The sequence below is a fragment of the Nomascus leucogenys genome, chromosome 7b (genome assembly GCF_006542625.1).
Source record: "Nomascus leucogenys isolate Asia chromosome 7b, Asia_NLE_v1, whole genome shotgun sequence".
NCBI lineage: Eukaryota > Metazoa > Chordata > Mammalia > Primates > Hylobatidae > Nomascus > Nomascus leucogenys.
Window position 1 is genome coordinate 55987343 of NC_044387.1, and position 15112 is coordinate 56002454.

General features: G+C 43.6%; 1 protein-coding gene across 6 annotated transcripts in view; it reads right to left on the minus strand.

Moving 5' to 3' along the window:
• CHEK2 (checkpoint kinase 2) overlaps positions 1-15112 on the minus strand; it is a 56466-nt gene that overhangs the window by 11935 nt on the left and 29419 nt on the right. For all 6 annotated transcript variants that reach the window (XM_030816025.1, XM_030816023.1, XM_030816022.1 and 3 more), the window contains 4 exons: positions 11498-11606; positions 9597-9650; positions 3707-3768; positions 90-189 (listed from right to left, as the gene is read on the minus strand). In XM_030816025.1, coding sequence (XP_030671885.1) covers positions 90-189; positions 3707-3768; positions 9597-9650; positions 11498-11606 — 325 coding nt within the window. The remainder of the gene's footprint in view (positions 1-89; positions 190-3706; positions 3769-9596; positions 9651-11497; positions 11607-15112) is intronic.

The window sequence follows — 15112 nt, forward strand, 5'->3', positions numbered from 1 at the left end:
AATCCACGGTCCCTCATTTTCTGCCTAATTCAGGGAGTAATTCAACTAAAAGAAAGTCAGCTGTCAAAAGAATTGAGGGCTTCTTTTACCTGCACAGCCAAGAGCATCTGGTAAAAATAGAGCTTGCAGGTAGCTTCTTTTAGGCGTTTATTCCCCACCACTTTGTCAAACAGTTCTCCCCCTTCCATCCTGAAACACAAAGGCAAGGCAAGGGGTTCATTCCTCGGGGAAAAAGCACTTGGACAGAAGACAATAAAACAAACAAAACAAATTCATTAAGACAAGCAAACAGTTGACATTTTTATTCACTTCTGACTCCCATTTTTAAAACTAATAAGGTAATAAGTCTTATTCACAATCAGATGTCCCAGTTGGAAACTAAGGAACGAGATGAAAGGAGTGGGCATTGGAGGCACTTGGGGAACTTTAAAAAATCCGATTCAGTAGCTTGGAAGTGGGGCCCAGGAGTTGCTTTTTTTTTTTTTTTTTTTTTGAGACAGAGCCTCGCTCTGTCACCCAGGCTGGAGCACAGTGGTGCGATCTTGGCTCACTGCAACCTCCACTTAGCTGGGATTACAGGTATGCGCCACCATGCCCGGCTAATTATTGTATTTTTTTTAGTAGAGACAACGTTTTGCCATGTTGGCCAGGTTGGTCTCAAATTCCTGGACTCAAGTGATCTGCCCACTTTGCCCTCCCAAAAGTGCTGGGATTACAGGCATAAGTCACCGCACCCAGTCAGGAGTTTGCATTTTTATCACACACCACAGATGATTCTGAGACTGATGTAGAAGAGCAAACAGAAATTTACAAACAGACAACCAGGATCTGAACCCTACCTCTACCATTTCCCAGCTTTTGGACTTTGGGAAAGCTATTTAACCTCTCTGAGCTTGTTTCTACCACTTAAAAAATGGGGATGATACCATCTACCTTGATGGTTGTTATAAAAATTAAGAGATGACTGATGTAGGAAAAGCTCCTGGCACAGGTGCTTGGCAAGGTTATTCCTTTATTTATTTATTTATTTTGAGACGGAGTTTCACTCTTATTGCCCAGGCTGGAGTGCAATGGCGCAATCTTGGCTCACCGCAACCTCTACCTCCCAGGTTCAAGGGATTCTCCTGCCTCAGCCTCCCAGGTAGCTGGGATTACAGGCATTCACCATCATGCCCGGCTAATTTTGTATTTTTAGTAGAGATGGGGTTTCTCCATGTTGGTCAGGCTGGTCTCGAACTCCTGACCTCGGGTGATCTGCTCGCCTCGGCCTCTCAAAGTGCTGGGATTACAAGCGTGAGCCACCGTGCCCGGCCCTGTATTATCACTTTTATTAAACTGTGTTAACTGGATTCAGTCAGGTAACAATCTCCTATTTGATAGCAGCAGATCCACAAAGGGCTCCAGGCTCTCGTAGTGCTGTGATCAGGGGTGTTGTTTACCATATAGCCTTTTTTCTTTTTTCTTATGTTTTTTGAGACAGTCTTGCTCTGTCCATCACGGCTCACTACAACCTCCGCCTCCCAGGTTCAAGCGATTCTCCATGCTTCAGCCACCCAAGGAGCTGGGACTACAGGCACATGCCACCATGCCTGGCTAATTTTTGTATTTTTAGTAGAGACGGGATTTTGCCATGTTGGCCAGGCTGGTCTTGAACTCCTGGCCTCAAGGGATCCGCCCACCTCAGCCTCTCAAAGTCCTGGGATTACAGGTGTGAGCCACCACACCCAGCCTGTTGTCTATACAGTCTTAATGATCACGCTGCATAGATACGATTTGCCAACCAGGAGCAAAGCATTCTGTGCCTGCAACAATAGCTGCTCCCAGAAACACTTAATATTTATGCAGGAGCAGATATCAAGACAGGCATCTTCCAGAAATGAGACAGGAAGTTATTCTGATTACATCAAATAACGCAAGACATTATCGCCACTGAAATAAACTACCAAGACACTGAAAGATACTCAGGTGCCACCATGCAACCTGGTCCTGGGTTGAAAGGACCCGCATAGAAAGGCCTACCCAGGTAGACATTTCAGAGTAGAGTCGTCCCTCAGTATCCATGGGGGATTGGTTTCAGGAACCCTCTCAGATACCAAAATCCATTATGCTCAAGCCCTTTATATAAAATGGCATAAGATTTGCATATAATCTATGTATATCATCCCATATACTTTTTTTTTTTTTTGAGGCACAGTCTCACTCCCATTGTCCAGGCTGGAGTGCAGTGGCACAATCTCAGCTCATTACAGCCTCGACTTCCCAAGCTCAGGTGATCCTCCCACCTCAGCCTCCTAAATAACGGGGATTACAGGCACGTGCCACCATGCCCGGCTAATTTTGTGTGTGTGTGTGTTTTGTTTTGTTTTTTTTCGTACAGATGGGGTTTCACCATATTGCCCAGGCTATATCCTGTATACTTTCTTTCTTTCTCTATTATTTATTTATTTATTTATTTATTTATTTATTTTTGAGACGGACTCTCGCTCTGTCACCCAGGCTGGAATGCAGTGGCGCAATCTCAGCTCACTGCAAGCTCCACCTCCCGGGTTCACGCCATTCTTCTGCCTCAGTCTCCCAAGTAGCTGGGACTACAGGCGCCCACCACCACGCCCAGCTAATTTTTTGTATTTTTAGTAGAGACAGGGTTTCACCGTGTTAGCCAGGATGGTCTCGATCTCCTGACCTTGTGATGTACCTGCCTCGGCCTCCCAAAGTGCTGGGATTACAGATGTGAGCCACTGCGCCCAGTCTTTTTTTTTTTTAATTTTTTGAGACAGAGTCTCACTCTGTGGCCCAGGCTGGAGTACAGTGGCACAATCTCAGCTCACTGCAACCTCCACCTCCCAGGTTCAAGCTATTCTCCTGCTTCAGCCTCCTGAGTAGCTAAAGTAACAGGTGTGCGCCACCACACTTGGCTAATTTTTATATTTTTAGTAGAGACGGGGTTTCATCATGTTGGCCAGGCTGGTCTCGAACTCCTGACCTCAGGTGATCCACCCACCTTGGCCTCCCAAAGTGCTGGGATTACAGGCGTGAGCCACCGCGCCCGGCCCTGGATACTTTAAATAATCTCTAAACTACTTATAAAACCTAATACAATGTAAACATTATGTAAATAGTGGTTCTACAGTACTGTTTAGAAAATAATAAGAAAAGTGTTTGTTCATGTTTGGTACTGATACAACAATCCATTTTATTTTTCTAAGTATTTTCGATCTGAGGTTGGTTGAATACACGGATATGGAAACCCACAGTTATGGTGAGCCAATTATAACAATATTGCCCCATGGTGAGTATACACATGTGCCAGGTGCTCTGCTGGGGGATTTCCATCCCTCAGAGCATTTAATTCATACAAGAACTCTGCATGTGGGGGTTCATTATAATCCCCATTTAACACTATGAAGATGAGACTCAGAAAAGTGAGGTAAACTCACCCATGGGTGGTCAGCTAGTCAACGGCAGAGTGGAGTTCAAGCCCTGGTCACAGATCCAGGACCTGGAATCCCATACCACATATCTTTGGAAACATTGGAGGGTTTTTAGGGTTGATATTAACCCCCTATACACACACTTTGTGGGCCCCACTACTACATACATACGTTGAGGTCCCCCAGGATGAGAAAGGCAAGCCTACATTAGATTCTTTGGTGGCCTTATAAGCATTTGAATGGGAACAGAAATTTTTAAAAAGTTTACTACTTACAATTCCAAAACAATATAATAATCTTCTGCATCAAAAAAGTTTTTAATCTTGATGATGCAAGGCTAAGAAGAGGGGGAGAAAAAAGGGAAATAGTGAGAAACTCCCAAGAGGAAAACCACAAGAGCTTAGAACATCTGCCCAGAGGGACAGGGAGGCCAAGACCAGGCATCTGGCCCCCTGCCTCCAGAGGCTTGGAAGTTCAATCAGGGGAGAAGGCAGACAGAATCTAGCCAACTCCTCAGTGAGAACATGCAAGAAATTTTCCACCCCGCCATGATGGTGAGAGACTAGTTCATATTTCATATGCAAGGATGCTACCTGGGAATGAAGGCTGGGTCTCTTCCCAGTCTTCTTCCTCACTGCCCCAGAGCAGAGGTACTCAAGGACAGCCTAAGGAACCCTGAGGGAGACTGACAAGTAGCATGAATAAAAGCGGTCAAGTAGGAGCCCAGCCATGCTGCCAAACAAGGGTTATTTAAGCTCTGGGCAACTGGAACCTCCAGGCAATTGGACCCCATGGAACAAGATCTTACCATTTTTCAAAGGAAGGGGAAAATTCTAATTTTATAAGAACTCTAAAACACACTTGGGTGGGGGGGCACAAAGACAGAGAGAGAGAGACAGACAGACACACACACACACACATACACACACACACACATGAACATCAGTTCATGACCACTGATCAATGCAGGGTGCATGGAGAACACTGAGGGTAAGGAAGAGAATACTGCACGTTTTAAAATGCCTACACAATAACATGACTTCATACTTAGCACATCTATTTTTTTTTTAATTTTTCTTTCTTTTTTTTTATTTTGAGACAGTCTCATTTTCTTTTTTTGAGACAGAGTCTCACTTTGTCGCTCAGGCTGAAGTGCAGTGGCACGATCTCAGCTCACTGCAACCTCCGCCTCCCAGGTTCAAGCGATTCTCCTGCCTCAGCCTCCTGAGTAGCTGGGACTACAGGCGTGCACCACCACACCCAGCTAATTTTTGTATTTTTAGTAGAGAGGGTTTCGCCATGTTGGCCAGGTTCATATTGAACTCCTGGCCTCAAGTGATTCACCCGCGTCAGCCTCCCAAAGTGTTGGGATTACAGCAGTGAGCCCCAGGCCCGGTCGGCACACCTATTGTTTTTACGATACAAAAGACAGAAAACAGTTAAGCTCAGTGGGTAAATGAAAGATTTGGTGAGTATTCATCAGGGACACACACCCCAGCACAGAGGAGGACTGTAGTTATATGAGAATTAAAAAGAAAAGAGCCATCAGATTTTTTGGTTTTAGATTCAAAAGAGTGGTAAAACTTGCCAGATTGATCTTCCCATAAAGTGTATTTCATCATATTCATCACTCATCACTCTGATTAAGATCCTCCAATGGAACCTTCTCACAATGAATTGTTATATAGCAATGAATGAATGCCCAGTTTTCTCACCATAAATGGGTCTTAGAAGCATAATGTTGAATGAAAAAGGCAAATCACAAAAGACTTCAAAGAGTATGATACAAGTTGAGCATCCCACACACAAAAATACAAAATCTGAATACTCCCAAAATCCAAATCTTTTTTTTTTTTGTTTGAGACGGAGTCTTGCGATGTTGCCCAGGCTAGAGTGCAGTGGCGAGATCTCGGCTCGCTGCAAGCTCTGCCTCCCGGGTTCACACCATTCTCCTGCCTCAGCCTCCCGAGTAGCTGGGATTATGAGCGCCTGCCACTGTGCCCGGCTAATTTTTGTATTTTTAGTAGAGACATGGTTTCACCATCTTGGCTGGGCTGGTCTTGAACTCCTGACCTCGTGATCCACCCGCCTCAGCCTCCCAAAGTGTTGGGATTACAGGCGTGAGCCACTGCGCCCGGCCCCAAATCTTTTTGAGAGCTGACACAACACTCAAAGGAAATACTCATTGGAGCATTTTGGATTTCAGATTTTTGGATCTGGAATATTCAACCAGGAAGTACAATGCAAACATTCCAAAATCCAAAAAGATTCAAGACCCAAAAACCTCTGGTCCCAGGCATTTTGGATAAGGGACACTCAATCTGTATCATTTTTATAAGATTCAGAAACAAACAGTAAAACTATATTATTTAGGGATACACATATATGTGGCTTTAAAAAAGCAAGCAGCTGGGCACGGCGGCACACACCTGTAATCCCAGCACTTTAGGAGGCCAAGGCAAGTGGATCACCTGAGGTCAGGAGTTTGCGACCAGCCTGACTAACATGGTGAAACCCTGTCTTTACTAAATACAAAAAAATTAGCTGGGCGTGGTGGTGCATGCCAGTAATCCGAGCTACTTGGGAGGCTGACAGGAGAATCGCTTGTACCTAGGAATCGCTTGAACCCGGGAGGCGGAGTTTGCAGTGAGCCAAAATCACACCATGGCACTCCAGCCTGGGCAACAAGAGCGAAACTCCGTCTCAAAAAAATAAAATAAAATAAAATAAAATAAGCAAGGAACAGGCCAGGCACAATGGCTCACGCCTGTAATCCCAGCCCTTTGGGAGGCCGAGGCGGGTGGATCACCAGGTCAAGAGATCAAGACCATCCTGGCCAACATGGTGAAACCCTGTCTCTACTAAAAACACAAAAATTAGCTGAATTAGCTGAGTGTGGTAGCACGCACCTGTAGTCCCAGCTGCTCGGGAGGCTGAGGCAGGAGAACCACCTGAACCCAGGAGGCAGAGGTTGCAGTAAGCCGAGATTGCGCCAGTGCGCTCCAGCCTGGCAACAGAGCAACACTCCAGCTCACAAAAAAAAAAAAAAAAAAAAAAGGGACATTACACACAGCATTCAAGGTAATGGCATTACCTCTGGGTAGAATGGGGAAAACATAAACAGGTAACTCGAGTCATATAGTCAGGTTTTTTGTGTTTTTTTGTTTTGTTTTGCTTTTGTTTTTGAGACAGGGTCTCACTCTGCTGCCCAGGCTGAAGTGCAATGGGGTGATCATGGCTCACTGCAGTCTCAACCTTCTGGGCTCAAGAGATCCTCCCATCTCAGCTTCCCAAAGTGCTGGGATTATAGGCATGAGCCACCATGCACGGCTGTAAAAAGTACCTTCTAAAGGAGAATAAAGCCAGGAGCAGTGGCTCACGCCTGTAATCCCAGCACTTTGGGAGGCCAAGGCAGGCAGAACACCTGAGGTCAGGAGTTCAAGACCAGCCTGGCCAACATGGCAAAATCCCATCTCTACTAAAAATACAAAAATTAGCTGAGCTGGTGGCGGGTGCCTGTAATCCCAGCTAGTCAGAAGGCTGAGGCAGAATCACTGGAACCCTGGAGGCGGAGGTTGCAGCAAGCCGAGATCATGCCACTGCACTCCAGCCTGGGCAACAGAGGGAGACTCCATCTTATACATAAATAAATAAACAAATAAAGGAGAACAAGAAGAAAAGGCACACATAGAAAAGGAACAGAGAGAAGGAAAAAGGGAACTGCTTGGTTCTGGTTGGCTTCATAATGGGCAGTGCCAGTACCTATCTGAAAATGGGTGGGGTCTGGAGCTAACAGAGCATGAAGAGGTGTCCGATAGTCAGAACCAGTGTGAATTACTTCCGCTAGTGTCCGCTACCTCCAGGGTCACTGGCTGGGGCTGTCACAGCTAAAAGGGTCTCTCTACCAGGAATCAGAAGCTACTAACCCACACCTTCCACTTAGGTCATACTGGGAAAGCAGTTCAGGGAATTAATGATCTCTGTCACTCTCCAAGTGTGTTGTCTGCGCTGAAAGCTTTAGGAGCACGCCTCATTAAATTCTCACACTGACCTTGTGACGTAAGTATTCTTATTGTCTTCATTGTATAGCTGAGGAAACGGGGGCTCCAATAAATAAAATGAACTTCTCAAATGACTTCTCAGCTTCTTTGATAGTACTGAGATAGGAACCCAGGTCTGCCTCCACACTAAAGTCATGTGAGAGAAGGGAAGGACAACTCTATCTGTGCTTACCACTGCCCGGGTCCACAAGACAGCTGGCATGATAAGTGTTTGAAAACTAATCACATCAATCTCTGACTCCAAAGGTCAGGCTCTCCTGGCCACTAGACTCTACTTATTGTTCCCAAGCATCAACATGCACTCATGGGGCCGGGAGCGGTGGCTCACGCTTGTAATCCCAGCACTTTGGGAGGCCGAGGCGGGCGGATCACGAGGTCAGGAGATTGAGACCACGGTGAAACCCCGTCTCTACTAAAAATACAAAAAATTAGCCAGGCGTGGTGGCGGGCGCCTGTAGTCCCAGCTACTCGGAGAGGCTGAGGCAGGAGAATGGCGTGAACCCGGGAGGCGGAGCTTGCAGTGAGCCGAGATCGCACCACTGCAATCCAGCCTGGGCCACAGAGTGAGACTCCGTCTCAAAAAAAAAAAAAAAAAAAAAAACATGCACTCATGGGCCCATGTTTAATTCCCAAGAGTGCCTTGTGCCCTTGTAAAATGCAAATAAATATGTCTAGGGTTTTGAATTCTTCTCTATTGCCCTGGACACCGGATTTGTACAAACGTTATGTTTGAAGATCATCTGACATCAGAGAAAATTCCCTGAGCATTTGTGTTTATCTTTTTTTTTTTTTTTTGAGACGGAGTCTCACTCTGTTGCCCAGGCTGGAGTGCGGTGGGACGATCTCGGCTCACTGCAAGCTCCACCTCCCAGGTTCACGCCATTCTCCTGCCTCAGCCTCTCGAGCAGCTGGGACTACAGGCACCTGCCACCAAGCCCAGCTAATTTTTTTTTGTATTTTTAGTAAAGACGGGATTTCACCGTGTTAGCCAGGATGGTCTTGATCTCCTGACCTCATGATCCACCTGCCTCGGCTTCCCAAAATGCTAAGATTACAGGCATGAGCCACTGTGCCCAGTGCATTTGTGTTTATCTTAAGGGTAGGTCTGATGCAACCCCACCCCAGAAAATTGGAGGGCTCCTCTCTCCCAGCAGGGTATGGTGGCACATGCCTATAGTCCCAGCTACTCAGGAGGCTGAGGCAGGAGGATCACTTGGTCCTAGGAGTATGAGGCTGCAGTGAGCTATGACTGTGCCACTACACTGAAGCCTGGGTAACAGAGAGAGACTGTCTCTGAAAATACGTGTGTGTGTGTGTGCGCGTTTGTGTGTGTGTTAAAGAGAGACTCCTAATCTCTTGGAAAAAGGACCTGGCAAATTCAGAGAGGATGAATAATTTGCAAAAGAAACAGAAGAAAGCCAAGCAGGAAGGTCAGCCACTCAGGTTCTCATAGGTTTTCAGGTCCACTCACTGAGTTCTAAAGGAACCTGTTGAAGTACTGTATGAATAGTAATTGCTCCTCAGTTTCTACTGACTTTTTTGAGGGATTTGAAGAGGTAGAATAACAGAGAAGAAACCTTTTTGCTGTTTGGAGGTTAAAAGCCAGAATAAGACCAGGCACGGTGGCTCACGCCTGTAATCCCAGCACTTTGGGAGGCTGAGGTGGGGGGATCACGAGGTCAGGAGATCGAAACCATCCTGGCTAACATGGTGAAACCCCCTCTCTACTAAAAATACAAAAAATTAGCCCAGGCTGGAGTGCAGTGGTGCGATCTCGGCTCACTGCAATCTCTGCCTCCTGGGTTCAAGCACTTCTCCTGCCTCAGCCTCCCGAGTAGTTGGGATTACAGGCATGTGCCACCATGCCCAACTAAATTTTTATATTTTTAGTAGACAGGGTTTCACCATGTTGGCCAGGCTGGTCTCGAACTCCTGACCTCAGGTGATTCACCCACCTCAGCCTTGGGACTTTGGGAAGTGCTAGGGTTACAGGCGTCAGCCACCACACTCGGCCAATATTATCTTTATTATACTGAAAGGCTTTATACTCTTCTCATATTTTGAGATAGATAAATCTAAGTATGAGTCATATAATAATACTTACATGATTTAGCTTTTTCAAAATTTCTATTTCTGTTTCAACATTGAGAGCTGGGTCCTTTGATAAACAGAATAACAGAGTTTATTAATAATAATAATTGCCAATATTTAAAAAAACATTTACAGTTAAACTCAGTTGACTCAAGGCTGCCTGAGTTCCAAACCTAGCTCTATTCATACAAAGAAATCAAAGCCCAGAGGTCAATGACTTAAATACCTCACCTAAAATAACTTTGTAAAATGCTTGGCAAATAGTAAGCATTCAATAAATGGCCAGGCCCTGTGCCAAGCTCTTTATTTACAGAGGTCATGTCTCATAAGCCTCTGAATCCCCATCTTACAGATGGGGCAACCAAGGCTCAGAAAACAGAAGCCACTCGCCCTAGTCTCCACAGTCAGAAACAAGTGTGTTTCCACTGTGTTCATTTTTAATTCGTAAACCCTACTTATTAGCTATGGAACTATTTACATTCATTAAAATGATAAAAAACATGAACAAGAAGGTGTTCAATGAAACTATATAAAGAAAATGTCACGTCAAATTTCTACTAATAGAGCAGATACAGCTTCCAACTTCAACAGCAGGCTCGCATATTTACTGAGACTCTGACAAGAGGAGGCTTCAGGGTACTAAAGTTGTTCTGTTACAATTCCAAAAGGATGAATCAAGTAACTCAACTTCCTGGGCTACACCCTCCACAAGCAAAGAGGAGATAGAATTACATATTTATGTAAAATGAACTTCAGCTAAGAAACCCAGATGTTTAATTTTAAGAGCCTGCCTCTTCCTATAAGCCGCTAAACTCATTACCAAGTCAGGGTATACTCTGATAATAGAATGGTCACAAAGGGTCCAATCTGATTCAAATAATGAAATCAAAACATAAAATTTTACTCCCAGTTTTTAACAATCTAGTTGGTATTTTCTTCTCCCCAAAATGGGAAACAAATCTTAGAATCACAGGGGAAAAGATCTACAACAAAGTGAACACAAAAAGGAAATTCCTCTTGCCATGTGAGAATGGCATTGTCTAGGGGGAAAAAAATTGATCTTTAAAGAATGTGAAAGTATAATAGCCAGAAACAGCTGGCCACAAGGGAAAATGTGATTAGAGGCTGTGTTTTACATTACTTTGTTGAGTCACATGTGGAAAGACCAATGCATTTGGCCATCTCTCCCATACAGTAAATGTGGATTACAAAAAAGTAGTAAAATAAATGGCTGCTATAAAGAAAGGCTATTTCAATGATTTAATTAAAATGTTAAAACTCTATGGCTAATCCATGAACCAGGGATACTCACTGCCATATTACCCAGAACAGCAAAGAATAAGAAATTACCTAAATGATCAGCCAGAGAAATTGTTAAGTAAATTACAATAAAGTTGATGACATGAAAACTCAGTCATCAAAAAGGATGTATTACGTAAAAGTCTATGCCATAATGCATTTGTGGAAAAGCAAAATACAAAGCTGTATATACAAGATGATTTCAACCATCTAAAAACACGATTTCATCTGAACAAAACCTAGAAGGAAAAGGAAAACTGAAAACAGCTGTGGGGTTACAGTGGGGATTATGGCTGAATTTTTTTCTCTAATTTCCTGTCATTTATTGTAAAAACAATCTTGTAACAACTTTGAACTTGGAAGAAGAAAAAAAAAACTTCCCGCTATGTTCATTATCATGTACAATTAAATACTTTTGGAACCAAATTATCTACAAGTAAAAGTTTCTAGATTAATCAAAGATGCCCCCAAATTTTCCATGTTCTTTGATACTCACAAATTCATCCATCTAAGCAGGAGGTTATTCCTGAGTTTGAAAATCATCAATCTAAGATTATTTTGGGAAGTTACGAAGACGTGTTAATAAAAGGTGAGCAGCCTTTTATTGGTACTTACTGTCTCTCTTGCTGAACCAATAGCAAACTTCCTTTTGCTGATGATCTTTATGGCTACTTTCTTACATGTTTTCCTCTCGAAAGCCAGCTTTACCTCTCCACAGGCACCACTAGAGGGAAAAACAAAGACAGTGATTGTCTGAATGTTTTTAATTGTGAGACCTACCGCTCCTGGGTCCGCTTCAAGTATTAGAATTTACAGACATTCCATATAACAACCTTTCCATTGTCCCTGTTTGAGGAGGACACAATGAAACTTCACCAATGTAAAATGTCAAGAGCTTAACAGCCAAAATCACTAAGTTAGCTCCAAATTCCACTTCTGAGCCGAGTAATACAAACATGAGTCTTACTGTAGCCCTGGATTGTGAAATTCCCAGAAAGATACTAAGAGAAAAATGAGAGAGAAACTACTTATCCGAGAGGTCAGAAAAACATTAACTAGAAACAGTCCTCCCTGGTCAAAAATGAGTGCCCAAAACAAATAACGGTAAACAGAATCTGCAAATGAATAACTTTAATGGATATATTTCTTTCCTTCTTATTCTCCATCTTCAAAGGAAGTGCATAAGCAGTTGACGACATAAGTTGCACCCTAAATCAAATCAGATTACCTAAGAAATCAAAAGTATTACACAATCAGCCTACTTTCAGCAACCTCTCACAGAGATTTGCAGTTACATGGGATACTACTCATGGAGGAGGAATGCTCTCCAAGCCATTACCCAGAACACAGTTAATCCTGAGTAGGATCTGTCCTCCAAAGCTTGGGTCAGCCCAAGATAATGGCTACTAGGGCATCAATTACCCATTATGAAGTAGACTATTATAACTATTGTGGGTTTTGAAGGGGTGAGTTGAGGGGTTTACCAAAACATCTTTTTTATTCTGTTAAATATACATAACACAAAATTTACCACTGTAATCATTTTAAAGTGTACAATTCAGCGGCATTAAGTACACTGCCAATGTTCTACAACCATCAGCATCTTATTCCAGAACTTTCTCATTAGCTCAAATGGAAACCCTGTACCTGTTAAGCAATTAAGCAGTCACTCCTCACTCTACCCTGCCCCCAGCCCTCAGCCCCCAGCCCCTGGCAACCACTAATCTGCTTTCTCTCTATATTAATTTGCCTATTCTGATTATTTCATATCGATGTAATCACACAATATGTAGCCTTTCGTGTCTGGATTCTTTCCCTTAGCATAATGCCATAACATTTGTGGTACTTCATTCCTTTTTACAGCTGAATAATATTCCATTATATGGAAGTATCATAGTTTGTTTATCTATTCATCTTCTGACAGACATTTATTTGGTTTGTTTCCACCTTTTGTAAATGGTTTCTTCAGTATGACAACAAAAGCATAAGCAACAAAAGAAAAATAGATAAATTACACTTCTTCATTGTGACTAAAGCTGCTATGAACATTCCCGTACAAGTTTTTTTTTTTTGAGACGGAGTCTCGCTCAGTCGCCCAGGCTGGAGTGCAGTGGTGCAATCTCGGCTCACAGCAAGCTCCGCCTCCCGGGTTCACGCCATTCTCCTGCCTCAGCCTCTCGAGTAGCTGGGACTACAGGCACCCGCCACCACACCCGGCTAATCTTTTTGTATTTTTAGTAGAGATTTCACCGTGTTAGCCAGGATAGTCTCGATCTCCTGACCTCGTGATCCGCCCATCTCGGCCCCCCAAAGTGCTGGGATTACAGGCGTGAGCCACCATGCCCGGCCTCACGTACAAGTTTTTGTCTGAACACTTGTTTGCTTTTTTTCTGAGATATAGGCTTGATCTGTCACCCAGGCTGGAGTGCAGTGGCACAATCTTGGCTCACTACAACCGCTGCCTCCTGGCTTCAAGCAATTCTCATGCCTCAGCCTCCTGAATAGCTGGGATTACAGGTGTGTGCCACCTCGCCCAACTAATTTTTGTATTTTTAGTAGAGACGGGGTTTCACCATGTTGGGCAGGCTGGTCTCGAACTCCTGACCTCAAGCGATCCACCCACCTCGGCCTCCCAAAGTGCTGGGATTACAGGCATGAGCCACCATGCCCGGCCTGAACACTTGTTTTTTAAATTGGGGAATTTATATACCTAGAAGGAGAATTTCTGGGTCACGTGATAATTCTATGTTTATCTTTTTCTGTTGTTGTTTGTTGTTGTTGTTTATGCCCCATAAAGCTCAGATGTTTACCTTTTTAAGAAATCACCAAACTATTTTCCACAGTGGCTACATACATCATTTTACATTCCCATTAGCAGTACATGGGGGTTCCAATTTCTCCACATCCTCACCAACAGTTACTAGTTTCTGTTTCCTTATTATGGTCAGCCTAGTAGGTAGGTGTGAAGTGGTATCTCATTGTGGTTTTGATGTGTATTTCCCTAATGACTAATGATATTCAGCATCTTTTGATGTGCTTTTTGGCCTTTGTATGTGTTCTTGAGAGAAATGTCTATTCTAGCCCTTTGCCCATTTTTTTTGTTTTGTTTTTAGAGACAGGCTTTCACTCTGTCGCCCAGGCTGGAGTGCAGTGCCTTTGCCCATTTTTAAATGGCAGGTTGTTTGATTTTTTATTGTAGAGTTCTAAGATGTCTTTATCTATTCTAGACATAAGCCCTTATCAGATATAGGGCTTGCAAATATTTAATCATTCTGTTGGTTTTGTTTTCATTCTCTTGATAGGTATCTTTTGAGGCACAAAAGTTTTAAATTTTGATTAAGTCTAATTTATCTATTTTTTCTTTTGTTGCTGTGCTTTTGGTGTCTTATGTAAGAAACCACTGCCAAATACAAGGTCATGAAGAGCTGTCCCTATGCTTTCTTCCCAGAGTTGTATAGTTTTACCTCTTATATTTCATTCTTGGTTCCACTTTGAATTAATTCTTATGTATGGTATGAGGTAAGGGTCCATGTAAGTATTCTTTTTTAAATCAGCTCAAAGCACTTCCCAGTTTCCCTTCTCCTGGAAACAGTCACCCTTTGCCTGGGAATTCCTCCCCAAGTCCATGCAGCTCTAGCTGGGTGTCTACTGTGGCACAACCCCTATTCCTATAAACACAGGATAGCTACATAACCAAAACTGAGCTGGAGCAGTGAGCTGTGATCATGCCACTGCACTCCAGCCTGAGACACAGAGCAACACCCTGTCATTCATTCATACATACAGCCAGAGTTGCCCTTGAAATCTAGTGCTGACACTGGGAGAGAGACTTCTCTCTGCTTTAGTTTCTAGACAAAGAAAATATCATTCTGTAGCCCCTGGTAGCCATTTTTCCTACCATATAGAGAGAACAATTCTGTAGGAAGCCAACAAACAGCTGAATCAAGAGATGGAGCTAGAGCCCTGGTGACACTGCGGGAGCTCTTAGACACAGTCAACCAGACCATCAGAACTCAAAGACCATGAAGTAAAGCCTAATGACCTCCTAGATCCAGCCATGCTTGAAGTAAGGATTTGCCTGTTTATTTTTAATTTATTTATTTTATTTATTTTTTTTTGAGACAGGGTCTTGCTCTGTCACCCAGGCTGGAGTGCAGTGATGCCATCTCGGCTCACTGCAACCTCCGCCTCCTGGGTTCAATCGATTCTCCTGCCTCAACCTCCCAAGTA